Raw genomic sequence first — 27,410 nt, forward strand, 5'->3', positions numbered from 1 at the left:
GAACATCAAGAAGTCCTAAAGCTTGCCAACATTGAGCCATTTGGTTTTAAATAAAAGTGTGTTGAATTTTTATTAGACATTTAGAGCAGTAATTTCTCTTCAGTCTCTTCCAACAAAACCTTCTTTTTTTTTCCTTCTTCTGATATAGCTACTCATAAAATCTTCTCATTGTCTCTAATGCCTCCTACTGCTTTTCCACCCATGTACCACCTTCTTCCCACGCTGCTTTTAGCTCAACCAGAAAGTGTCAGGACCATTCATAGTTTTTTCCACCCAAGGTGCTTGTGCTAAAAACATTCTCTCTGAAGAATTCTTCCATCCTCTTCTTCACCATCATCCACTAGTCTCTGGTACTCTTAAAATATTTCTTCGGTGTCCTCCACCCCTCATACTGCCTCATGTATGTTGACATATCTCCTCATCTTGTAGCAGTTGCACATTTAACTCCTACATTCCCGTCCTCTTACAGGGCTCTAACCAAGAGACAGTTCTGCTTTCAGCATCCAGTGATTGCTAAATGTCACAATTACAGTTTTTCTTCCTTATCTCTCTCTCTTTTGAAATGAACACAAAATCAATTCTTGATAGTTTCTTTTCATTGGGGTGAGTTTTAGTAAACATTTTCTCCCCTGTCCACACATTTATTTAGTGACTCTTCTTTTATTATATTTGCTAACACTTTGGATGAACTGTCTAAAGTTCCATCTCCTCCTTCCCATGTTCGGTCACCTGCTTCTATTATGCAACTGAAGTCCTCCACTATTATATGCTGTCTCTCTCCAACCACATAAACTGCTACTTTTCTGAGCACAGAAAAGTAGCAGTTTATGAGAGTAAACTCAGTAAAAAACAGAGTAGCCCCTCTCTCTCTGGTGGTGTGTATGTATATTGAATTCTGCTCCCCTGACTCATGGTATCATTTAGTTTGGTTTACCACTGATGATATCTTCCACCTGCTTTGCTTTCACTTCTGGATTCTTGAATAGTATTGCCATTAGTATAGCATAGTATAGTACACTGATAAAGATTTTCTTGGCTGATACTGATAGCCGATATCAACCAGCCATATTGGCCGATACTGATCCGATAACCAATTTGGTTACGTGTGATGCCAGAGGCTGCTGGAGTGTACCAAAAAGAAAGGTTTATTTATGTCAGTATCAGTTGGCCTTGTATTTTTGATGACAGGAGCTTTTTTCATTCTTTCCTTACAAAATTAATGTTTTGGCTTTTCTGCACTGTCTTGCAGCACTCGGGTAAAATGGACGAAAACAGATTTGTAGCTGTTACCAGTACAAATGCAGCTAAAATCTTTAACTTGTACCCGAGGAAGGGAAGAATTGCTGTGGGTTCTGATGCTGACATTGTCATTTGGGACCCCAAAGCTACAAGGTAGGATCTGAGCGGGTAAATCTGGTCTACCCAAACTTAATGCAGGAGAGGAAATCTGAATATATTTGTAGTAGTAAAACAGAACAGTGGGTTAATGTTCCATTTTAACAATGCTCTACATTCATTGTTTGCAGGCTCTTTGGCTCTTACAGTAGTTTAAGAGGAGGTCTTTGAATTCCGGAGCAACTGCTAGTTCTGGACTGCTCATATATACAAAAATAAAGTTTGCCTGTTACACATTCTGGTGCCCCAAAATAAAAAATGTTTATATTAAGTGCTAATACTATGGTAGGTGCAATTTCATTTCAACCCTCTTATCATAAATATCACATTCTTTTCTAGACAGTGGCCCCCTTTCAACAATTGGTGAGAGGTCCCTCCACCCCAACTTGCCCTAAATCACCAGATTACAGATTACTTTCCTGGAACTGATAGCTTTGAACCTCTTCATGCTGAGGACGCCATTAAACTTGGGTCTCTCTTACTTCCTCAGCAAGTGCCTTCATGACCAGCCCAGTGATTCTCAATCAGGATGCCACAGCATCCGGTGGTGCCTTGAAATCCTTTCAAGGGTGCCATGTAATGTTGGCACTATTAGGTGTGCAAAAGTGAAAAGATAAACCCAGAGATTTCAAACAGGAATCCATAATGTCAGAAATATTCTGACTTGTGGTCTTTAGGGTGGCCTTGGCTAATGTATCTGCTCCAGCTGAGCAGGGAGCCTGGGCCAGGCATGCGGCTGCATTTCCAAAATAAAATATATCTGCTGACTTGCTCATTGGTTCAATCATCACAGTTGAAACTAACCTGCCAAGATTGAATTGATTCAGCCTCAGGTTTTTTGGCTGTTTATACTTAGACATTAACAAAAGGTGAGTAGCACCACTATAAGCCATGCTGTAATTGTAAAGAATAGTCTTTTGTTGCAAAAAGGGACAATTTATTCATAGATTCATAGATGCTAGGGTCGGAAGGGACCTCAATAGGTCATCGAGTCCAACCCCCTGCATTAGCAGGAAAGAGTGTTGGGTCTAGATGACCCCAGCTAGATGCTCATCTAACCTCCTCTTGAAGACCCCCAGGGTAGGGGAGAGCACCACCTCCCTTGGGAGCCTGTTCCAGACCTTGGCCACTCGAACTGTGAAGAAGTTCTTCCTAATGTCCAATCTAAATCTGCTTTCTGCTAGCTTGTGGCCATTGTTTCTTGTAACCCCCGGGGGCGCCTTGGTGAATAAATACTCACCAATTCCCTTCTGTGCCCCCATGATGAACTTATAGGCAGCCACAAGGTCGCCTCTCAACCTTCTCTTGCGGAGGCTGAAAAGGTCCAGTTTCTCTAGTCTCTCCTCATAGGGCTTGGTCTTCAGGCCCTTAACCATACGAGTGGCCCTTCTCTGGACCCTCTCCAGGTTATCAGCATCCTTCTTGAAGTGTGGCACCCAGAATTGCATGCAGTACTCCAACTGTGGTCTGACCAGTGCCCGATAGAGGGGAAGTATCACCTCCTTGGATCTGTTTGTCATGCATCTGCTGATGCACTATAAAGTGCCATTGGCTTTTCTGATGGCTTCGTCACACTGCCGACTCATGTTCATCTTGGAGTCCACTAGGACTCCAAGATCCCTTTCCACTTCCGTGCCACCCAGCAGGTCATTCCCTAGGCTGTAGGTGTGCTGGGCATTTTTCCTCCCTAGGTGCAGCACTTTGCATTTCTCCTTGTTGAACTGCATCCTGTTGTTTTCTGCCCATTTGTCCAACCTGTCCAGGTCTGCTTGCAGCTGTTCCCTGCCCTCCAGCGTGTCCACTTCTCCCCATAGCTTTGTGTCATCTGCAAACTTGGACAGAGTACATTTCACTCCCTCGTCCAAGTCACTGATGAAGACATTGAAGAGTATCGGTCCAAGGACCGAGCCCTGCAGGACCCCACTGCCCACACCCTTCCAGGTCAAAACCGACCCATCTACCACGACTCTCTGGGTGCGACCCTCCAGCCAACTCGCCACCCACCGGACTGCGTAGTCATCCAAGTCACAGCCTCTTAACTTGTTCACCAGTATGGGGTGGGATATCGAATTGAAGGCCTTCCTGAAGTCCAAGTATATGACATCCACCCCTCCTCCTGTGTCCAGGCGTTTCATAACCTGGTCATAAAAAGAGACTAGATTGGTCAGGCACGATCTGCCTGCCATGAACCCGTGCTGGTTTCCCCTCAGTATAATTTGTCCTGCTGGGCTCTCACAAATGTGAGCCTTGATAATTTTTTCAAAGACTTTACCAAGGATGGAGGTGAGACTGACTAGCCTATAGTTGCCCGGGTCCTCCTTCCTCCCCTTCTTGAAAATGGGGACCACATTGGCCCTTTTCCAGTCTTCCAGGACTTGGCCCATGTGCCACAAGCATTCAAATATTCCCACCAGTGGCTCTGCAATGATGTCGGCCAGTGCCTTCAGCACCCTCGGATGGAGCTGAAGGCACTGAATTTCAGATGTGTATATTCAAAAGAATGTTCAGTTGACACCTCAGAATTATAGGGAGACTCCAAATTTTGTGAAAAGGAAAGGATTAAGATACCTGTCTTTTTAGCATTCCCTATTTTGCCAGCATAAGGACCCGCTCTGCCCCATACTGTGAATATCACTTGCCTCTTCCCACGCACTGTAAAATGAACGTGGGCACCTAGCTCAGGGATGAGGATTCCATTCCCAGAGTCGCATGCCTACAGGTTAGGTGTTGCTGCACCAAGTGTCACAACATTTGAGTCTCTTGGTGGATATAGCTTCAGATCACCAAATCTCATCAAATCTTACCTTCAGAAAGAGACTTCTCACATTTATCTTGAGTTGTACAATATTTGGAGTCTCTTAAAGCTCCTACTCATAGAATCAAGAGAGAATCTCATGCTTTCTTCTTAGAATGGTTAAGATTTGCAAAGAAGGGCTTCAAAATATGACCTGAGTGTACCCTAAATGCTTAGACATCAAAAGGCAAAGAAAAGTCCAAGTTTGCGGATGACACAAAACTGTTGCGAGAAGTGGACACGCTGGAGGGGAGGGAAAAACTACAAGCAGACCTGGACAGGTTGGACAAATGGGCAGAAAACAACAGAATGCAGTTCAACAAGGAGAAATGCAAAGTGCTGCACCTAGGGAGGAAAAATGTCCAGCATACCTACTGCCTAGGAAATGACCTGCTTGGAGGCATGGAAGCGGAAAGGGATCTTGGAGTCCTAGTGGACTCCAAGATGAACATGAGTCGGCAGTGTGACAAAGTCATCAGAAAAGCTAATGGCACTTTATTGTGCATCAGCAGATGCATGACGAACAGAACCAAGCAGGTGATACTTCCCCTCTATCGGGCGCTGGTCAGACCGCAGTTGGAGTACTGCATGCAATTTTGAGCGCTGCACTTCAAGAGGGATGTGGATAACCTGGAGAGGGTCCAGAGAAGGGCCACGCGTATGGTTAAGGGCTTGCAGGCCAAGCCCTATGAGGAGAGACTAGGGCACCTGAACCTTTTCAGCCTCTGCAAAAGAAGGTTGAGAGGTGACTTTGTGGCTGCCTATAAGTTCATCACGGAGGCACAGAACGGAATTGGTGAGGTTTTATTCACCAAGGCACTCCCGGGGGTTACAAGAAATAATGGCCACAATCTAGCAGAGAGCAGATTTAGACTGGACATTAGGAAGAACTTCTTCACAGTTGGAGTGGCCAAGGTCTGGAATGGGCTCCCAAGGGAGCTCTGCCAAGTGGTGCTCTGCCCTACCCTGGGGGTCTTCAAGAGGAGGTTAGATGAGCATCTAGCTGGGGTCATCTAGACCCAGCACTCTTTCCTGCCTATGCAGGGGGTTGGACTCGATGATCTATTGAGGTCTCTTCCGACCCTAACATCTATGAATCTATGAAAAAGAATTCAGAAGTTTCTTGTTCAAGAATCTTGGGTCAAAAAGAAGGTCACAATCTTATGAGATGTGGGGTAGACTTTTATGGGTTTGAATGCTTGGTGTTGACAGAATGGTTACAGTATACACATTACAAGTGGCAAAATCCCATTAGCACAATATAAAAATCCTTTAGGGCATGTGTACATGCCATGGGGCTTACTTCAGTTTAATTCTCCCAAAATTGAAGTGGTGGGCCTTTAAAAACACTGCTTCAATTTAGGGCAGAGTAAACCCCCATGGCATGTACACAAGGGTCGGGCCTGGCCCTTAGCTGCCTCTCTGGCAGTGGGGAGGGAACGGTTAGCTGCTGGCAGGCCCAGCAGTTCGTGAGCTACAGGGGGAGGGGGCTGGCGCTTCCCCCTGCGGCAGCGGCGCTGCCCTCAGGCGGCACCTGCCTGCAAGCACCTGGCCTGAGCAGACCCAGAGGGCACCGCAGTTGTGGAGGGAAGCACTGTGCTCCCATGCAGCTCAGGCAGGCATGCAGGCTTCAGGGAGAAGAAGGAAAAAAAAAGATCAGGCTTCCTGCTTTTTTTTTCCCCTTCAGTGGAGCCTGCCTGCACAGGCTGCCACTGGGCTGCCTGCACAGCCCTTGAGATGCACCGGGCCCATTGCTTCCCTCCGCAGCAAACTAAACTACCTCAGAGGTGTTTTATTTTGCTGCATCCCAAAGTCATTTAATGTGCATTACACCACTGACGCGTGCAAACAGCCCGCCATTAAAGCGCATTATGCTGCCAACACGTGCAAACAGCTGCACCATTAAAGTGGTGCAAAAGGGCATTAAGCTACTTCAAAGGCCAATTTTGTGGCATGTAGAAATGGACTTAGGCTTCTGTTTTGCTGAAAACATGGGGGTTACTGTTTAAAAACCTAAATTGTATGGAAGTCCCTACTCTCTTTGAATTGCCTGGTTAGAGCAGAGCTCCCATAGGGTGCCATGGACTCTGTCAAAAGTTTCTTTTAGTTTATTTTACTCACCATCTCCCATTTACTTAGCATGAAAGCCCACACTCCAGTGTATCTCTTCTCCTATGTACTTAATAAACATACTTATGCTTGTGTACTTTAAGCTTTCTGGCATCATGAGCAAAACACATTCTGAGATCCCGGCTGTGAGTTGTTTCAGGAGAGTGAAGCTGTGATCTCTGCTGAGGAAGCTGGTTGCTGCTTTTCTGAGTAACTGGAACATGAGGAATCCCAAAGTTAGACTATTGTTTCCAGTTTGCTTTGTCCAGCCCCTAAAATTATTCATGTTTTCTCCATTTCTCTCCAGCACATTTCTGCCTGCTTTAATTGCCTTTTGTCATAAGTTTGGGCTCCAACTTACTGATATGTTTTCAAGCAGCAAACTTCTGTTTCCTTGTGGAACAGACACATTTTCAATTCAGATTTTTGTTTGCAGTCTGATCCTACTCCCATTGCTTGCAACTGGAATTGTAATTTTAACTTTGACTTCAATAGAAGCAAGGTTGTCATCTGTAGTGGTGTGTTAAATATATCAATAAGTACAGATAGTGCTAAGCGTTTTTTGTGCTACTAGTGACATTGTTGTACATTCCACCAAAAATCCTGAAGAGGGCATGCATGAGCTACAAGAAAAACTAAGCTCACAAACTTCAACCACTTAATACACAAGGATCAAACAGCCTTTTGTGCTTTGTTACATTTGGCAGTGGTTTGACATTTCCCTTATTCCTCTTATTCATTTATTTTGTTGCCAGCATATTTAAAGCCAAACATTCAGCATTGTGTATATATATATATATATATATATATATATATATATATATCCATCCAGTCCTTGCAGTTGGAGGTAGTGGTGCTGTAATCTCAAAATGCCTGATGATTGCAGTCTAAAGAACTGCACAAGTGCTGCTGATACATCACTGTAGGGAACTGGGGGGAGAAGGTCTGTTGTGGAGATCTGACATCCCTCTGAAGGATTAAGAGGCAGGGGGGAAAAAACAAAACAAAAAAAGCATGAGATCAGGTGAATTGGCCTTACTGTGTCACTGCACAGTAGCAGCAAAGTGTGTTGTTTCTGTACATTGTAACTGTCTCTTCCCCTTTAGGTTATAAGAATCTAGGGGATTCAGCTTGATTGCTCAGTGATCTAGTAGCTGTTGCAGTTGACACAGGTTCCCATTTCCATCATTCTGCCCATTTAGCCAAGACCTTTGTTGTAAGGGTCTCTTTCACATTGAGATCCTTGGACTCCTTCTGTAGGAATCACTATTGTTTGTGCAAAAAAGCAGTGCACTGTGGTGCAGTTCTCAATTTTGTGCAACTATTTCAAGATCCTGTTGTACTAGCTTTCAAGACCTCTGTGCAGTGTGAGCAGAGAAATGTTAAATATACAAACTCATTAGGAAATATCTTAGAAAAGATAAGTTAAAAGTTACTTGAAAGCTCCAGGAAGAAGTAGTAGTTTAGCTTTTGCAAAGTTAGAAATTTTTAAGAGCTTATCTAGTTAGGTATTTCTTGCACCTACATAGATGCCAAAAGATCTGACACCTTATTCATGTGCTCCAGGATGCATTCCTGTATACCCCAACACAACACTGCACATGATTGCAGGTATGCTTTGGAAGAGACCTTTGAGAAAACATGCGTGCATACTCACCATACTTGTTTAGTTCATTTTTTGACCAAGAACATGGGATACATTTCATTACAACCTCCCAGCTTGCTCACTGAGGCAAAATGCATCCTAGCAATAAAGCAGTGAAACAAAAGCAGTCAGTGATTCCATCCAAAGGAGAGAGTGGGGCAGAGCAGGCTGCGTGTGTATGCAGGATGTGCCGGGGTATGCACAAATGAACATAATCTCACCTGACCTGTAGCTGGCACCTTTTCTGCCCGAGAGACACTGGCAGGCAGCACTTTCTAGACCTCATTTCAGGGAGGCAAAGCAAGGAATCTGAATGCTGCAGCAACAAAGGGTCAATCCTGCAAAGGGCTGAGTACCACCTTTAAGATCAATGGGGAAAATCCTGAGCATTTCCATGGAAATATTTAGTTCCTTGTGTGTTCAGACATGAAGGGCTTCATCAAAAACCTACTGAAATCGACTGAAAATTTTCCATTGACTTCAGTAGGCTTTGGATACAACCCAAACTGCCTATGGCATTGAACAGCAAAACAGTTGTTCCAATTTAAAAGGAAAGGCGCACTTAAGCCTGTATTAGTTCATCCTGTGTGAATCCATAGTGTGTCCACTCCTACCCCGCTTTAACTGAATCTCAGCTGAGTCAGCTTATCTTGGAAGGAAACAGCAGCTGAAATACCTGAATTTAGCTTCCACTCACTGAGAGAAAGCAGATGCATAAACAGCTGTAACAGGTCAGTCATTCCCTTTCCCATCCACACATTTCATAAGATTGGTTCATCTGTCCACACCCAGTGTGAGTATTTGATATTGATGGGCAAATGCAGAATTGTAACTTTTCCTGTCTTTTCTCTTTTTCTCCCCAGCAAGTCTTATGTTTCTCTTTTTCGCTGAATTAGAGTTTCCACACATCTTTTATGCAGATATAGGGCTCTCTACTTTTCTTTCCTTTTTCTCTTTTCCATTTTATCTCCCAGCATATCCCACATCCAGCCCATCTCCATTATGAGTGATTGGAAACAGAATTTCTGTGGCTAAGCAGCTGATTTCCTTATCCTAATGAGAAACACTTTCATCCCTTGCTCCTCTTTAAATTAAATGTTTTAAAGAAGTGCAATTACATAAGATTCAGTTCCTCGGCAAAGTCATTCTGAACACCAATCTTCCAAATGCTGATTTTTCTACTTATTCTCACAGCTTCTTTCCTCTTGGTTTATACCATCTACATCTCTCATCAGTGTTATCTGCCTTCCTGATAGAAGAAAATTTTCTTTTTGGGGATGTCTTTAAAAAGCTTGTGATTTGTGTATGCAAATATTTATACACTGGTATGTGGGGGTTTGTAACTGCAATAGCAAACCAAGTATTTTTTGCTTTCTAGTTTGCATTCTAGGCATATAACAAGCCTTTTTCATGCAGACTTTAGGTCTTTGGGTTTTTTAGAAATCTGTCTGTCTAGTGTTCATGTAGCTTTACCTAATAATCTTTACAAAGTAGGGGGCAGCTTTGGGCTGTAGCAGAAGAGAAACCTGCAAGATTTGCTTTCTGCTGGATTTCAGCAAAATTAACTGGCAATGTGGTTAGCTGGCTTCATGGAGTATGCTACGGGAGCTATGAGGAATCATGCATAAAGTGCACTGGGAGAAAAGAGAAGATGCTCCACCCAGATGCTGGTTTTCTATAAAAGGTCCCAGGTGAGAAAAAGCAATTATTTTCTCTTGGGCAGTTAATGTTGAGTCAGTGCTACTTTAGCTGTCATTACTTCCACATCATCACTTAGCTGTTCAGTTCTAAAATCTACTCCTTCCAGCTACTGAGACAGAGCAACTAATCTTGCCTTTAGAAAGGAAAATCCTCCATGTTTCCCTTGTCTTGGATTTTCAAAGGAGCCAAAGGGTGTTAGAAACCTTATTCCCTTTGAAAGACAATAGTAGTTTTGCACTCCAATCTCTTAAATTCCTTTGAAAATACTAATGTTAGGCTACTGAAATACTAATGAAAGATCAACTCTAGAGTCAAATGCAGTTGAACGCTCATGTTCTCTTTTTGTCAGCACAACCTCATTCCCATATGTGTATCAGAGTACATGGCTCCTCAAAATAAACACTGAGTTGCTAGTTTTACTTCCTTCTACATTATGCTCCTGCATTATATTAACACATTGTTTACACTCAAAACTCAACCCAGGCCAAAATGGTAACCAAAATATTTTAATGACACAACCTGGTCATCCTACCACCTGTGGGCAGATCTAGAATTTTGAAAGGGAGAGTGCTGAGGGTGAGGTGCATGACCACATAGGAAACAATATATATTTTTCTCCACTTAAAAAGAAACTAGAAGCTTTACTAATATGCCAGGGAACTCGGTCTGTTTTGCAAAAGAAACAAATATAGCTTCATTATAATGAGTTAAAAACAATCTGCAGGGCTGTGAAATAGGAGCTTCATTACCAAGAGCAGCTAACAGACAGCAGAATTGCAGAATGAAGGATAGTTTGATTGGTGGAACATCAAAACCATTAAAAAGAAGAGAGGGTCATTGACACGAGTGGAATGAAGAGTTTAGAAGGGATCATGTAGATTATAATGAGCCATTAAGTTAACTGACTCTGGCACTGCCAAGCAGTTGGTTTTAAACTTTGGGTGGACAAGGAATTAAAGAGGTTTGCAGGTGATACCACTTGAGAGAGCAGCACATCCATTGGAGACCTCAAATAGGCCTTACCAGGAGATGGCTGCTTTGTTGATTGTCTGTATAGGATTAGATTTTACTCTAGCACTTTCTATATTTGACTAATCTGAGGTCCTTTGTGAAATTTCAAATTCAAATATCATTCAGGGGTATTATTTTGGGTATAGGTATAAAATACTTCTTTCCCAGGATACAAAAGAGATGGATGCAAGGTGCTACACCTCAGGAGAAATAATAAAAAATACAAATACGAAATGGATGGTAGCAGGATGGAGAAGGATCTGGGAGTCTTGATAGATCATAGACTCAACATAAGTCTTTACCGTGATGAAGTCACACAAAAGGCAAATGCAGATTTGGGATGTATCAATAGGAACATTAGGTGCAAGACACGGGTGTTTATAGTGCCACTGTACTTGGCACTAGCTAGGCTCCATCTAGAGTATTGTGTGCAGTTTTGGGCTCCACGTTTTAAAAAAGAAGTGGAGAAGTTACAGCAGATCCAGAGGCAGGTGACAAAAATAATAAAGAGCTTGGAAGGAAAGTCATATGAGGAAAGGTTGAAGGAGCTATGCATGCTCATCTTGTAGAAAATGTACTGTAAAGGGAATGTGATAGCTGTCTTCAAATACTTGAAGAAATGCCATAAAGAAGAGGGGAAAAAAACTTTTTTGGTCTCACTGCAAAGAATAGGGCTGGGGCCCATGGCTTGAGGTTGCAGCAAATTAATTTTAGGTTAAATATCAGGAAAACCTTTTTCACTGTTAGAACAGTGAGCCAGTGGAACGGACTGCCTAGGAAAGTTATTGAATCTCCATCATTGGACATGTTCAAGGCATTGGTCAGGGATGATATACGCTAGCTATGCCTATGTTCTACTGTGAGTATTTCCCTTGCTTTTGGGCTTTACTGCTTGTACATTCATAGATTCATAGAAGTAGGGTTGGAAGGGACCTTGTAGATCATCAAGTCTGACCCCTGGCCTGGGCAGGAGAGAAAACCGGGCTCAAATGACCCCAGCCAGGTAGACATCAAGCCTCCTCTTAAAGACCTCCAGGGTAGGAGCCAGCACCACTTTCCTTGGAAGTTGGTTCCAGATCCTAGCCTCCCTGACTGTGAAGTAGTGCCTTTGGATGTCTAGTTTAAACCTACTCTCTAACAATTTGTGGCCATTATTCCTTGTTACCCTGGGGGGTGCTCGGGGGAACAGGGTCTCACTCAAACCCTGCTGGTCCCCCCTGGTGAGTTTATAGAGGGTCACCAGGTACCCCCTCAGCCTTCTCCTGTGAAGGCTGAACAGGTTAAGGTCACATAGCCTGTCTTCGTAGGGTCTGCCCTGCTGTCACCAGATCATGAGGGTGGCCCTCCTCTGGACCCTCTCAATGCTGTCCACATCCCTCCTGAAGTGCGGCGCCCAGAACTGAACGCAGTACTCCAGCTGCAGCCTGACCAATGTCACACAGAAGGGAAGGATCACCTCCTTGGCCCTGCTTGAGATGCATCCATGGATGCATGACAAGGTACAGTTAGCCCTACTGACTGTGACCTTGCATTGTGGGCCCATATTCATCTTGGAGTCAATAATGACTCCAAGATCTCTTTCTGCCACCGTGCTTTCGAGAAGGGAGTTTCCCAGCTTATATGTGCGCTGCTGGTTCCCACTGCCCAAGTGCAGCACCCTGCACTTGTCCATATTGAAACCCATCATATTTTTGTTAGCCCACACCTGTAACCTGTCCAGGTCCTGCTGTAAACTGTCCTTCCCTGCTAGCGTACCCACCTCACCCCACATCTTGGTATCATCAGCAAATTTAAACAGGCTGCTTTTTACCCTGCCGTCCGAGTCACTAATAAAGAATGGAACAGTGCGGGCCCAAGGACCGAGCCCTGGGGGACTCCACTGCACACTTCCCTCCAGGTCGAAAAAGACCCGTCCACCACCACTCTCCGAGTACAACCCTTCAGCCAATTTGCAATCCATCTGACTGTGTAGGTATCAATGCCACAGTCACCTAGTTTTTTGATGAGAATGGGGTGGTAGACAGTGTCAAAGGCCTTGCTGAAGTCCAGAAAGACTACATCCACTGCGACTCCTGAATCCAATGCTTTTGTGACCTGATTGTAGAAGGCCATCAGGTTGTTCTGACAGGACCTGCCCCTAATGAAACCATGCTGGTTACCCCTGAGCATCATCCCTGATGCCAGCCCATCACAGATGTGCTCCTTGATGATCTTCTCAAAGAGTTTCCCCAGGATTAAAGTAAGACTAATGGGCTATAGTTACCCGGATCCTCTCTCTTCCCTTTTTTTGAAGATGGGGACCACGTTGGCTTTCTTCTAGTCATGTGGCACCTGGCCAGAGCACCACAAGTGCTTGTAAAGCCGTGCCAGGGCCCCCACAATAACCCCTGCCAATTCCGTCAACATCCTGGGGTGGAGAGCATCTGGACCTGCTGATCTGAACACGTCCAGCCCCTCCAGAAGCTCTCTAACCCAGTCCTCCCTGACCTTAGGCCTGGTGGCATTTCTTCCTAGTCTGTCTGGAATCCTGGTCCGGGAGTCCCAATCCCTGCACAGGAAAATGGAGGTGAAGAATTTGTTAGAGGTCTGCTTTCTCCTCTGGTGCAACCACCAGATTGCCAAGCATATCCTGCGAGGGCCCCACATTACCCAGTGCCTTCTTCATTCTCCCTATATATTTAAAAAAGGACTTTTTATTATCTTGGATCCTTGATGCTAGCCCTAGCTCTGTATCTGCCTTAGCTTTTCTAACAGCCCCACTAAAGACCCAAGTGGTGGAGGTATACTCCTCTTTGGTGATAGCCCCTCCCTTCCACCAGATGTACGCCTCCTTTTTGGCAATCAGGCATTCACGAATGCCCTTGGTGAGCCAGGGGGGCTTTTGGGCACTCTTGCCCCCCTTGCTTCTTGTTGGGATTGTCACCCCTTGGGCTCTGAGTATTGTCTCCTTAATGGGGCTGGGAGGAACCCAGCATCCTGCCCTGGCCAGGCGGCATCTCCTTGCAGGCATGGTGGCTGCGCCCCATCTCTGTAGAGCTGCGTGGGCCAGACCGGACCCCACCGTGGGTGCTGCTGGGCGCCCCCACCCACCCATGAGCTAGCTGCAGCATGAGCCCATGGAGCCCCAGAGCAGCCCCACTTCCTGCCTGGCCCCTGCTTCCCAAGGGGCCAGCTGGGCTAGCTTGCCCGTGGTGCCTCCCCCATGTGTGCTTCTCCTCATGCCTCCCAGACCCTGCCCTGGTGTTGCCACCACCCGGGTGGGACAGGGAATCCATCTGCCCAAGTCCCAGCCAGGCCCAAGACTTGCCCACCTGCTGAGAGCCTCCAGCTCAGCAACCCTGTGCAGCACCTGCTCAGGCCCTGGCACCACCCACCTGCAGCTTCCCTCCAGGGGCCGGGCTGGGCTGGGGTGCACACCCTGGGGACAGGGGGCATGGTCAACAGAACACAGACCGCATCCCTGCCTGTATTCTCCTGACTCCACCCCTGGCACATGCCACAGTGCTGGGGCCTGTTACTGCTCTGGAGAGCCCAGAGTAGCAAGTTAAAAAAAAAAAAAAATCTTTTAAACAATTTCCTCTCATATCTCCTGGCATGCCAGGGAAAATGTCTCCGTGCCACTAATTGGCACGTATGCCAGGGGTTGCCTATCCTTTTGCTACAGTGATCAATCAATCGTAGGTAGGAGAGGGTTCACTCGACTCTTTCCCTTGTGCTTGCAGAGTCACAGAGAAGTGGCAGCCATCTTGAAGCAAGCAAATGCTGTGCTATCATGGCTATCTGTTCCTCCTGTTTCTGTTCCAGCAAAGAAAAATCAGGTTCCCCATTGAAAGCATGCACCCCAATTTTTGGAGGCTGATTTGGGGGTGGGTAGGGAGGGCACGTGATATGCAAGTAAATGTGATCTTTAATGCTCTAGGTTTTTTTTTCCTGTAAGCTAGGTCACCTGGTTTACAGTATAAAATAACAAAAGGGCATCACTTCAGAAAGGCTTCTTTGCTCTCTGATGCTCTAAGTGATGCTAGACCAAAAATCTCCTTTTGTATTGATGTAAATTAAAAGAAACTGGGCTGAAGTTGAGGTTGTTATTTGGAAGTAAGCTACAGAAGAACAAGGCCTAAACTCTTTCCAAAATCCTTCCACTAAAGCCAGGGGTGCTGAACCCTTGTCCTATGGGCCAAATCTGGACCTATGACATCTGGCCTTATGGGCTCCCCATGGGCTGGGAAACTTAGCAGAAGGTGGAGCAGTGACAATTAATGTTGCTACCCCTTCCCACTGCGCGCACACACACACTCCCCTCCCGGACAGACAGATCAGGGCTGGGCCAGGATACACCCCCTTTCCCTGCACAACTGGGCCAAGCCCCCTTCCCTCACACAGCTGCATTAGGACTTGGCTGCCCCTCACCCCCCTCTACCTGACCAAATCAGGCTCCATCATGCCCCCACCCCTCCCCCAAGGACGGGGCATCTCCAATCTGGCTCACAGGACAAAAAGATTGAGCTCTAAAAGGGCTCTAAAAGTCGTCATTCTGATTTTCCCCACAATAGTTGTTCTCAGTCTGCATTTAAGGAAGGGTAGTTTGAAACAAAAGCGTACAGCATCTGTATCCAGAGTAGGGTCATTTTAAACAAATCTATCAACACACTCTTATTCAGGGTTTGGACGCTTGAAGTTAGATCTCACCTTTACACTACTGAAATCCCACTGATTTCAACGGGGCTGTTCATAGTACCTAGTCTGACTAAGGGTGGCAAAACTCGGTCCTTGAATTTTAACTTGGCAACAGCAATCCAGATACTACCGCCATTAGTTTGGGTCATCAACAGCAGTGAAATATTCCAAGGAAACAATGGAACCTTCAGAAGCTTCCTGGGACCGTGGTTTGGTGATGATGTCAGTCATTGCTTCTCATGCATTGAGGCATAATTGTAGCAAGTCATGCTCTCCAGCTCCATCTGGTTCCTTTTTAATCAAATGATCACTCATTCTTTCTACATTTGCAAGTCTGAGATGCTGTAACTGTTGTGGCTGGTTATCAAAGATTCGAGGGGTCAAACCTAATCATAGACATTTTTTTTTAACAAGAGCTATTAAAGAGTCTGTACTTAGATCACACTGTACTTTCTGAAGATTAATGCTTGTTTCATTAAGCTGCTACAAAAGATCTTGGTAGAAGTTTGTCCTTAAGGCAGCCTCCAGGAGCTCCATTTTGTCATGTGACAAGTTTTTTGGGTTTTTTTTAACTACCATTGGATGTTCCTTTGACAGATGCTATCTCCCGTGTCATCCTTTTGTTTAGGGGTATATTTACTTGGAATGACTGTCCTAGTATGCTTGAATTGATTCCAAACTGGTTCTAAGGAGTTCAGTTCTCCTTAGGTTTTTTCTTTTTTTTCTTTTTTGACAAGCTTCCATTTTCTTTTTGAAAGCCTCCTTTGCAAACTTTAGTGTCGCAGTGCCAGTGGGTGATTACTGATTAGATATGATCTCTCTTCTGAGGATGATGAAGATAATTGCATTGTGATCACAGTTGTACCTGTCCGAGCAATGCAATAAGCTGGAAGAAAGATTTCACAGACCAACTCTGTCAAGTTGTTATGCTTCTGAATAAGCTGGTACAAAGTTACTGGCAGGTCTGAGAATGAGGGAGGCTTAGTTACTGTTGTTTTTACTTCAACCTCTTCAGTCTTAGAGGTACAGATAACCAAGACTCTAGAAGTTGACCTTTACATAGAGGAGTGTGTACAGGTGAACATATCTGTTATCTATTCAAAGCATGCTAAATAAGGAGCAGGTTTTTCCCATAGGCAGAATGGCTATTGAGAAAACTGTACAAATAACTTGATCGCGCCATATGTGGCCAGGAAAATGAAAACCTCTCGAACCCAGTCCTCATTGCTTTCCTGCTGCAGCAGATTGTTCAAAGCAAAGATCAGGCTTATAAGTCAGCTACGTATCCATGTGACCTGGCCTCCACCCCCCTCCTTTCTCCTTCCTCTCTCTCTTTTCTCCTTTTTCCTTTGTTTTCTCCATTTCTCTTTTCTCCCTCCCTGTCCTTTTCCCATTTCTTTTCTCTCTTCTTCCTCCCCCCCCCCTCCCCCGCCGGGATGCGGTCATCTTTGCCTGTGAAGGAGGAACAACACAAATAAGTTGCTGATAAAATTAGCTGTCACTTAGATTCAGATATAACATTTAACGTGATTTCTTTTAATTCAGTCTTTGTTTTATATATCACTATGAAAGACATGTTCTTCCAAAAGCTCTGGAAAAATCTGAAAACAAAGGTTTGGGGAACTGGGGGTTGGGGGAAATGGCGCTGCCTGGTGCATGGCCTCCCCCAGCTTGCTGACTCAGGTCTTGGGGAGGGGGGCATGTAAGTCTCACAAGGCAAAGGAGCTCTGTTCCCTTCCCCCACCTTCCCCAGCCTCCTGACAGCTGCAGCTTGGAGCCACCTGCAGCTTTCTGCTGCACCAGGGACTAGGGGTTGGCAGGTGGAGGAATGGAGCCTTCCTGCCATGTAGGCTCCCTGTAAGTTGCCAACTCATGTCTTGGGGACAGGCCAGGCCAGGCCAGATCCACATGGCAGGGGAGGCTTCATTCCCCTACCTGCCTGGCACAGTGAGAAGCCGCATGTGGCTTCAAGTTGGAGCCATCAGGAGGCTGAAGTGGGTGGGGGTGGGAATACCACATCCATCCATGGCTAACTCGGAACAGGATCCGCCATTTTTAAAGTACTCTGTGCTGAGAACATCTGTTCAGTTACAGCTGTAGAGCACTGTCTGTGTGCTTATCACACAATAAGTTTAACATCTGTATCTAGCCTTAAGGTTTTTGTGCATGGGGAAATTGGCCGTGATAATTATTTTGAGAGTAAACAATACATAAAATGTGTCTTGGAGTAAAGGGATTTTTTTATGGATTCCAGGTGGAGATGTATTCTGGGCAGTTTATTTCTTCTTATAGATAAGCTGTTAATATCACAACTATTCTGAATATTCATTTATAAGCTAGAAATAACAATACTTCTGTACCTCAGAGTCCTATTATAAGGCTTACATTTCTTTTTGTCACTGCAGGAATTTTATTAGAGATGTGTATAAGGTGCTAGTTGTTGTTGTTATCCCTAGGTAAAGCAATGTAACAGAGGCGGAGTTGCAGTTCTTGGTCATCAGTTCAAATCCAGTCTAAGTTAAAAGTGACTTAATTTCAGAATTAATCTGTTGAGTTTCTTGTGAAATGTGTTGTGTTTTATTCATACCTCAACTTCTTAAACAGAGACCAAGTTTTTCAAAGATTAGATTTTTACCAGTTTTATGTAATTCTGCATATTAAGATATATTTGTTAAAGATATATAAAAAAGTCATATTATCAAAAAGTAAGGAGCTGTTTTTCACATTTAAAATGTTTATATTGATCTTTTTGAAGTGGACAATTCTGTATTTTAAGGCTTCATAGCCCTTCCATTTGAATCCTTCTTCAATCTTTTGAAATGCAATTACTTTTCAATGAAATGTTAATGCTGTGTTCTATTTTTACAGCTGCTTTCATGATCTACAGGGCAAGCTTGTAGTTTAATAATGCTGCTAAATTTTCCTTCCCCCTCAATTTCATAGTTCTTTATGTGGAAGTTAAAATATAAAGACCATACTAATGTGGTGGTTTGTTTGTTTTGTAAACACAGGACTATATCTGCAAAGACACATCACCATGCCAACAACTTCAATATATTTGAAGGAACAGTCTGCCATGGGGTTCCAGTTGTAACCATTTCAAAAGGAAAAGTGGCTTATGAAAGTGGAGTTTTCAGCGTCACAGCAGGAGATGGAAAATACATTTCCCGTAAACCATTCTCTGAATATGTGTATAAACGAATCGAACAGCGGGATCAGGTTAATTAATATATTTTTCTGTAATACATTAAGCCTTTATGAAGCACAAGAATAGCTGTCACTTGGGGCTCTTTCTGGGATTCTGTGGTTATTTCCCTTACCTTGTCACATTTTGATCACAAAGGTAGGAGGAAGCAAAGCTGTTTTATTGCTCTTCCTCATTGCACAAAGAATCTCACATCAACTCCATTGCTCAGCATTTATAATCTTGACATCAGGTTCATTGGCCATTGAAATTTTGATCCCATGTGGGTAAACTGGTCTAACCATGAGAGGCTTGGAGCACTATTGGCTTTGCAGAAAGCCATAGATGCCCAGTATTTCTTGGGATATGATCCTATTTTGGGGAGAGAGACCAGCAATTTTCTAATTATTTAGGGAAACATATTTCAAGTTGAATACTGCAAATCTCACTTTGGCTTTGATCCAACCAACTACAGCAGAATTAGTCCTAGTAGCAGAACTAGTCAGATCTTAACATTAAAGCATGTGCTTGTTGTATTTGTGGATTAAACTAGTGCCTGACATTTTGCATTTTCTGTCTAGCTCTTTCTATAGAAATAGTAGGGCTGTGTGGAGCTTTGGTCCCTGATTCGATTCAGTGGAGATTCAGCCCAATTCGGTGGCCAAATCTCCAAATCCGAATTGAATCAGAGGACCCTTTAATCTCTCCGAATCAAATCGAAACCCTCGAATCGATTCGGAAAGATTCGAGGATTCTTAGAACCAGCTTTAAATGTTTTTTCTGCATACTTCTACATGGCAGGGGCTTGTGAGTGCTGTGATGCTGGGGCGCACAGAGTGTCCCACAGAAGCATGGGGGGCTCTCCATCACGCTTGGCAGCAAACCTGAAAGTGGATCAGAAACACTTTCGGTCCACTTCTGGGTCTGCTGGGGAGTGCGCTGAGGGGCACCCCTGCACCTCCTGGGCTTGGCGACTGGTGTCTCCTGGGTCTGGGGGGACACCTGGGGTGATCGCTGAGCCAGGGGAGTGCAGTTCCTGGCAGACCCGGAAGTGGACCAGAAGTACTTCCGGTCCACTTCCAGGTTCACCGCCAAGCACGTGGAGAGCCCCTGCACTCCTGTGGGATGCTCCATCCGCCCCAGCATTGCAGCAATCATGAGTCATGCCTGCTACCTCAAGGTATGTAGAAAAAACTTTTCAAGCTGTGTCTGTGTCTGAATTGCTGATTCTCCGAACCAGCATAGAATCTTCAGATTCGGATTCGGCCAAATCAAATCAGGGACAGTGATCTGAATCAACGAATCAATTCAGTGCCCCTGATTCGGGCCAAATCCGAATCCGTATCGAATAGGGCCTGCTTTGCACACCCCTAATAAATAGTTATAGAAGAATTTTGTGAAACACTTCACAAAACACTTTCCTATGGTGGTTTATCACACCCAACTCATGAGAAGCAGTTTGCTGCCTTAGTATTGCTGACAGTAGATGGGATTTTCAACAGCCTTTAAATGATTTTTGTTCCCAAGTCACTTAAATCATTTGACAATCTGACCCCAAATCAGGAAGATTTATGACTGTTTATTGAAATTGAAACAGATCAACACACAAGTGAGCATTTGCTATTTGAAAGCTTCTAAACTAATTAATTTGCTTCAGTGCTTCCTTCATGTTGGACTGTTAAAAGGTATGCAGTAACATTTACAGTAACTCTTTCAACTCCATGGCCTCTCTGAACACTGCATTTTCTATAAGAACTGGTGGCCTCTTTGTTACAGTAGTGTAATTTGGGGGCAAGAGAGACGGCTGGATCACCAGCTCTAGGCACCAACGTGGTAGAGAGTGCCAGAATGGTGCCCCCAACCCAGAGACTGCTCCCTAGCAGCAGACCCACAGAACCGCTGTTGCAGTGTGTGCATGGACACTCTGCAGCTGCTGTAGCAGCAAAAACTAAGGCAGGCAGTCCACAGTGGTAGCTGCATCCGGGGACTTTTTTTTGTGTCCCTGGAGCAGCTCTTCCCTCCCTACCTCACCCCAGCATCCCTCCCCTCTGGCCCACCACCACTTTCCAGCAGGGTTTGCCCAGGATGCAAACCCTGCTAGTTATGCCTCCCGTTTGTTATTGTTACACAGGGTTACAAAATGCACTCTCCTCTTCCTGCCAGTTCCACTGAAGGAGCATATGTTCATTTTTACTGAGAATTAATAACAGACAAGAGGCCATATTGTCTCTAAGAAGATGATAGTCACCTTGTTTTTGAAAGGCAAAATGAAGAGAACAAAAAAAAAGATCTTTCCTTGTACTAAGTGACGGAGTAACAGCAACTAGGAAGCTGAGTCTGTACCCTGTTCTGTTCCCTGTAGGTAAGGTGCAGTTACTTTTGATTTTATGCAGCAGAAGCAAAAGGGGCAGACACTTCTGTTACCTTATTTCCTCACTTAGAATTCACACCCCAATTTCCAGGACCTGGCTTTTAGAAAAAAGGTGTGCGTTGTATGTGAGAAAATATGGTAGGTAAATAAAGGTCTAGCTCTTAAACTGGTATAGAGTAGTGTAAATTGAAACTATTTTCATTACATCATCTAAGAAACTGGCTCTCTGCCTTATATATGTCTGGTTTCAAGTTAAATATATTATATTCACTTGTCACTATTAATGGGAGATTAGTGATTGCATTCCATTGTGTCCATGATGTATCTACACTGCTTATTCCAGCAATTCAAAATTAAAGAGACTCTCTTTCATAGTTTCATAGTTGGTAGGGTCGGAAGGGACCTGAGCAGATCATCAAGTCTGATCCCCTGCCATGGGCAGGAAAAATGCTGGGGTCAAAGGTCCCCGGATAGGTGATTATCTAGCCTCCTTTTGAAGACCCCCAGGGTAGGAGTGAGCACCGCTTCCCTTGAAAGTTGGTTCCAGATCCTAGCCGCCCTGACTGTAAAGTATTGCCTCCTGATAACTAGCCTGAACCCACTCTCAGTCAACTTGTGGCTGTTATTCCTAGTTACTCCTGGTAGTGCTTGGGAGAACAGGGACTCTCCTGTTCCCCTCTGGTCCCTTCTGGTGAGTTTATAGACAGCCACCAGATCCCCTCTCAGCCTTCTCTTGTGGAGGCTGAGCAGGTTTAGGTCCCATAGCCTTTCCTCGTAGGGCCTGCCCTGCTGCCCCCTGACTGTGCAAAGGGCCCTCCTCTGGACCCTCTCCCTCCTGAAGTGCGGTGCCCAGAACTGGATGCAGTACTCCAACTGCAGCCTGACCAATGTCGCATGGAGGGGGAGGATCACCTCCTTGGACCTGCTCGTGATGCATCTGTGGATGCATGACAAGGTGCAGTTAGCCTTACTGACCGTGTCCCCACATTGGCAGCCCAAATTCATCTTGGAATCAATAATGACACCAAGATCCTTTTCTGCCTCTGTGCTGACTAGAAGGTAGTTCCCCAACCTGTAGATGTGCTGCTGGTTCTTTCTCCCCAGGTGCAGTACCTTGCACTTGTCAGTATTGAATCCCATCCTGTTCTCATCCGCCCACCCCTGTAACCTGTCCAGATCTAGCTGTAGCCTGTCCCTCCCTTCTAGCATGCCCACTTCTCCCCACATCTTGGTGTCATCTGCAAATTTGAACTAAGGTGCTTTTCACCCCCTCATCCAAGTCGCTGATGAAGATGTTAAACAGTGCGGGCCCGAGGACCTAGCCCTGGGGGACCCCACTGCCCACATCCCTCCAGGTCGAAAATTACTCTGGGTGTGGCCCACCAGCCAATTTGTGACCCAACTGACTGTGTAGGCATCAATGCCAGTCGCCTAATTTTTATGAGAGTGGGGTGAGAGACGGTGTTGGGATTTCACTTGAAAATTATAGTAATTTGGCCTCTTCTTGTGAGGTGCTGCATGCTTTTAATTCTTTTAACTCCAATGGGGGTTAGGGGCATAGTACTTTACAAGTTTGGGCACTTTCTTGATCCTTCTCTTTCTTATCTCTGACTGTATGTGTTTTTATTGGAAAATAAAAGGGTCATTTTATGGTGACCCTGGCTAACTACTGGAACCACATCTGGAGCCATGGTACATCAGTGAATATTTGGGATATTCATGTAGACAAAAGTAGAAGATTTATTATTTGTTTAAAACCTAATTAGGATGTCTTAGCAGAGCATCCAAATTTTGGCATCCATGCCAATGCAGCAGAAATGGATAGTAGTAACCACATTGGAAAGTCAAAAGGACAAAAGTGGTTTTTCATAAGTCTACAGGGTTTTTCTCATAAGAGAGATTCCCAACTGGATTAGGAGCAGCCATGGTAATCACAGTATGACTTGAAAGGCCACAATAAAAACAAAAGTTTGTTTCCTATCAGCAAGAGCTGAGAATTTTTCTTGCATTAAACGAAAATGTCCTCAGTTCTATAGTTTCATAGATGTTAGAATTAGAAGGGACCTATTAGATTGAGTATGACACCCTGCCCAGGGCAGGAATGAGTGGTGGGGTCAGATGACCCCAGCCAGGGGTCCTTTTAAACACCTCCAAGGAAGGGGACAGCACTACCTCCCTTGGAAGCATATTCTATATTTTGGCAACCCTCACTGTAAATTTTTTCCTGATGCCCAATCTGAATTTGCTCTCTTCCAGTTTGTGGCCATTATTTCTAGTTACCCCAACAGGTGCCCAGCTAAACATTGTATCTCCTATTTCTTGCTGCCCCCCGCCCCGGGAGAGTTTGTTAGGTGGCCATAAGATCACCTCTCAGCCTCCTCTTGTGGATATGATTTCAACCAAGCTGGTATTCTAATGTTTGCTGGAAGTGCTTGGTATATGGCACAAATTGCTGGGGAAGGAGCACTATGCTTAATTTCGATGCTCTTTCCATTCTTGCCTATAGTTAGAGAAGTATTCATTAGCTACAGAGTGACCACTTTCAGTATGCTCCAGGCCCTGTTTGGACTGAGAGACTAAAGTGGCAGTAAAATGAGAAGGAAGGAAGCTAGTTGCATTTCAAAAATGATGTTAGAGTTAGATTTTCACATCCCCTAGGGGAGCTGGCCTCCTATATCCTATTGCAGCTCAGAGGGAGTTGGACATAAGCCCTCTTAAGCACTTTGTAGCTGTATAAAGTGAGATCTTTGAGACAGACTTGATGAAAACATTGCGAGGCATTACAGCACGGTGCTGGGAAAGACAGGTTGCTACTTTGGTTTTGTTACGATATGCAATTTCAGGGGGGAAACAAAAAAGTGTAAAGGAAATTAAATGTTCTGTTACAGGTCTGTCAACCTGTCCCTGTTGAGCGAGCCCCATATACAGAGATGAGCTCAGCAATGTCTGGCATGGGAAGAAAATGAAGCCTTGGCTCTTGCAGGTAACTTTCCCTTTCTATTAATAAAAAAAAAAAGTCTTCCTTTACAGTACCTTTCTAAAAATTTGTGGAAAGATATCTAGCAGTCCTAGTGCAAATTAGGTGGTCTGGCATGAGGCCTCCTGGAAGCTGGGATGTCTTTTAATCTTTCATTTTTGTGAGAATGGGTTTGGGCGACAGCCTATGCATAGAAGCCATCTTCTTAATCAAAGCAGCAGGTAAGAGACATCCTGCTGGATAATTGAGCAAGATTCTGCCTGGTTTAAGCACTTGAATGAAATGTAGACATAGAATGAGAAGGTGGAACTAAGTCCATTGTTGAAACAATACTTCCCTATTTGAGAGAACCTTGTCTGAGCAAGGAATGAGACCAGTATAGAAGTAATAGCACTAAATCCAACACATACTTTTAGAGGAAAACTGAAAATAACCTGATTTTAAAAATTACTTGATCTTTTATTTGAAAAAAAATATGATCACCTACCTCATTCATAACCTCTCTGAGGGTTGTAACAGTTCTATTATGCACTCAAGCTTGCACTGAAGGGACATAAGTAGTTTCAACTCTAACAGAAGTATTCTAGTTGACTCAGGATTCAAGACAAAATAAAGACTTTAATATTAGGTCCCTGATTGTAAGGCAGTGTGTTGCCCCAGTGGTAGAAAAGGGATGTGTGTTCTGTCTCCAGTTTTTCTATGTATTCACTGTGACTTTGTGCAAGTCATTTTTTTGCTTAACACCTCAAAAGTGTTATGTTGATACAAGTCTTTGGTCATGGAAGATACTACTCAAATGCCAAATATTAAGTTGATCAGAGACATTTTATACTCTATAGTGAAGATCCTAGGCAGGGATATTTATTAGGGCTCTGCGAAGCTTCGGTCCCCATTTCAATTTTGTGGAGATTTGTCCCGATTCGGTGGCCAAATCTGCTAAACCAAATTGAATCAGGAGACCTTTTATTTTTCGCCAAATCAAATTGGAACCCTCCAAATCGATTTGGAGAGATTCGGAAAGATTTGTTGATTCAGATATAGACACAGCTTTAAATGTTTTTTCTACATACCTCAAGGTACCAGGGGGCTCACGAATGCTGCAACGCTGGGGTGGATGGAGCATTCCACAGGAGTGCGAGGGGCTTCCCAGCACGCTTGGCAGCAGACCCGGAAGCAGACCAGAAGCGCTCTTGGTCGGACAGCAGTGCTTCTAGTCCACTTCATACTTGGACAGTGCACTGGGCCCTCTCCCCCGCACCTCCCTGGCTCAGTGACTGGTGCCTCCTAGGTCTGGGGGGGCACCTGGGGTTCCCCTGCACCCTATCACTGAGTCGGGAGAGTGCAGGGCCCTCCACCCCCACCCCTCCCCGTGTGCTCCCTGCTCAACTCAGAAGTGGACAGGAAGTACTACCGATCCACTTTTGGGTTTACCACCAAGCATGTGGAGGGACCCCCCACGCTCCTGTGGGATGCTCCATCCACCCCAACATCATAGCGTTCACAAGTAACGCCTGGTATTTCAAGGTATGTAGAAAAAACATTTAAAGCTGTGTCTATGGCCAAATTGCTGATTCTCTGAAGCAGCATCGAATCTTCAGATTTGGAGTCAACAGAATCAAATTGGGGACAGTGATCTGAATCAACTAATTGAATCACTGTCCCTGATTCAGGTCGAATCTGAATCCAATAGGGCCCGTTTTGCACACCCCTAATATTTATGTTATGTACATTAGTAAAGTGAATTCTATTAATTATATCACCATTCCTTAGTATTCCTTAGTATCCTGCTTAGATTCTAAGTTGACCTATGCTTGTTATCTTCCATTCTAAATATAAAGAAGAAATATAGGATTATTGCTGATAGCACTTTGTGACAATGGTTTATGAATGTCTTGGTGACCACTACAGCACTGCTTTAGCACTTATGTCAAGGGGCTAGGGACAGAAACTACACATAAACCTGTATAAGTGATCAGAAACTGGTTCAAATTTGTAACGCAAGAGAAGTTCAGTGTGCATAAACTACCTTCAAAATAGCCAAAACTAGTTTAAGATAAACCTGGATGGATGTATTATCAAACTTAACTGGTTTAGGTTAAATTGGTTTATTGAACTTCTGTCCCAGATCCCCTCCAGATTCAAGTTTAGTTCACATTCCCTAGCATTCCAGACGTTTTGTATCTCCCCCATCCCCACCATGGCAGGGTGGGAGTGCTAGCTTTGGCCTAAGCTGTTTGCTCCAACAGAGCAGGGAGCCATGCTCTAGTTCTCCCCAGCTTCTGGCCTGGGCCACTGCAGGCTTGTGGCTGCATTTCCAGAATCAAAATGTATGTTCACTTGCTTATCAGTTCAATTTATGCAGCTTAGACTAACCTAAGTTAGCCTAACCTAAAATTGAATCAATTCAACCTTGGGCTTTGATTGTCTGTACTTAGCCAAGGAGTAGGTTCCATTGGAAAGGTGTTATCCCTTTTGCATGATGCCAGTGAGAAAGGAGCAGAAAGAACTAAATCCTAATGGAGACTCTGTAAGGAACAAACCTGCAGTGGGAGTATGATGGAGCTATCTTTTCTATCTTTAATTTCTACGATTCTGTGAAAGTCTCCAGCAGAGTGAAGCTTCATCCAGAACATCAGTAGCAGTGACAATGAATGTCATGTCATTTATTTTCCTTTGACATAAGGGAGAAAGGTTTTGTAATAGAGAGGAACAATGGCTAAAGCTGCAATAGAGTAAGGGAGCTGTAATCATTCTTTCTAGCTCTTAGAACTTCTCCCTCTATTATTACCTCTCTTGGTGACAAATTGTGAAGTAGCAAATCTTTCTTTGGAAAGATTATATTATATTGTCTTCCTCTTGTCCTTGCAGATAAAACCAGATGAAAATGACCTGATTCACCTCAGCCAAGGAATGCATCCTGGCCCTACCAGCAAACAAGGCCAGGATCAACTGCTCAGGAGCTCTTATGTGCCAGCCTGAAAAATAACCACTGAAAAAGTTAATGTACTTTAATCGTTCTAATCATTGCTTTGAAGAAATGTAGTCAATTGAACTGAATACTGGTTATAAAAGTAGAATAACTAAAAAAAGAAACAGCAAAGTTATGTTACTATAGCAGCTATTCTGCAAGATTGTAAAACACTGATTGTTGGGATGGTATTTCTTCATATTTTACTTTTGAAAAATATCCATTAATGCATCAAAATAATAAAAGCAATACATTTCCTTCCAGTATCTACCTGAGTTTCCTATATTCATTCCCCATAGATCCACAATAGCTTAGGCATAATTCTCTATATTAAGATTTACTCTGTGTTAAGGGATTAATATATTAAAGCCAGAATGTACTTCTATGATTAATCAATTTGACCTTCTGCATAACCCAAGTCACAGATTTTACCAAGTAACTTCTGCATGCAGCCCTACAACTCATTGAACTATGGCTGTCTATTTTAGATGGAGAGTCAATCCTAATGCCAGGTGCTAAATTTGATTTATCCTTCTTAGAAACCAAAAGATTCTGATCCAGTAGCACTGTCTCTATTC

At 44.1% G+C, this 27,410-nt stretch overlaps 1 protein-coding gene across 1 annotated transcript in view; it reads left to right on the forward strand.

Annotated features, from left to right (window-relative positions):
- DPYS (dihydropyrimidinase) overlaps nt 1–27,098 on the forward strand; it is a 62,559-nt gene extending 35,461 nt beyond the window's left edge. Inside the window, exons 7-10 of the mRNA XM_006264098.4 lie at nt 1,250–1,392; nt 18,344–18,551; nt 23,776–23,870; nt 26,733–27,098. Coding sequence (XP_006264160.1) covers nt 1,250–1,392; nt 18,344–18,551; nt 23,776–23,853 — 429 coding nt within the window. The 3' untranslated portion in view covers nt 23,854–23,870; nt 26,733–27,098. The remainder of the gene's footprint in view (nt 1–1,249; nt 1,393–18,343; nt 18,552–23,775; nt 23,871–26,732) is intronic.
- The last annotated feature ends 312 nt before the right edge of the window (nt 27,099–27,410 follow it).

The sequence above is a fragment of the Alligator mississippiensis genome, chromosome 3 (assembly GCF_030867095.1).
Source record: "Alligator mississippiensis isolate rAllMis1 chromosome 3, rAllMis1, whole genome shotgun sequence".
Classification (NCBI taxonomy): domain Eukaryota; kingdom Metazoa; phylum Chordata; order Crocodylia; family Alligatoridae; genus Alligator; species Alligator mississippiensis.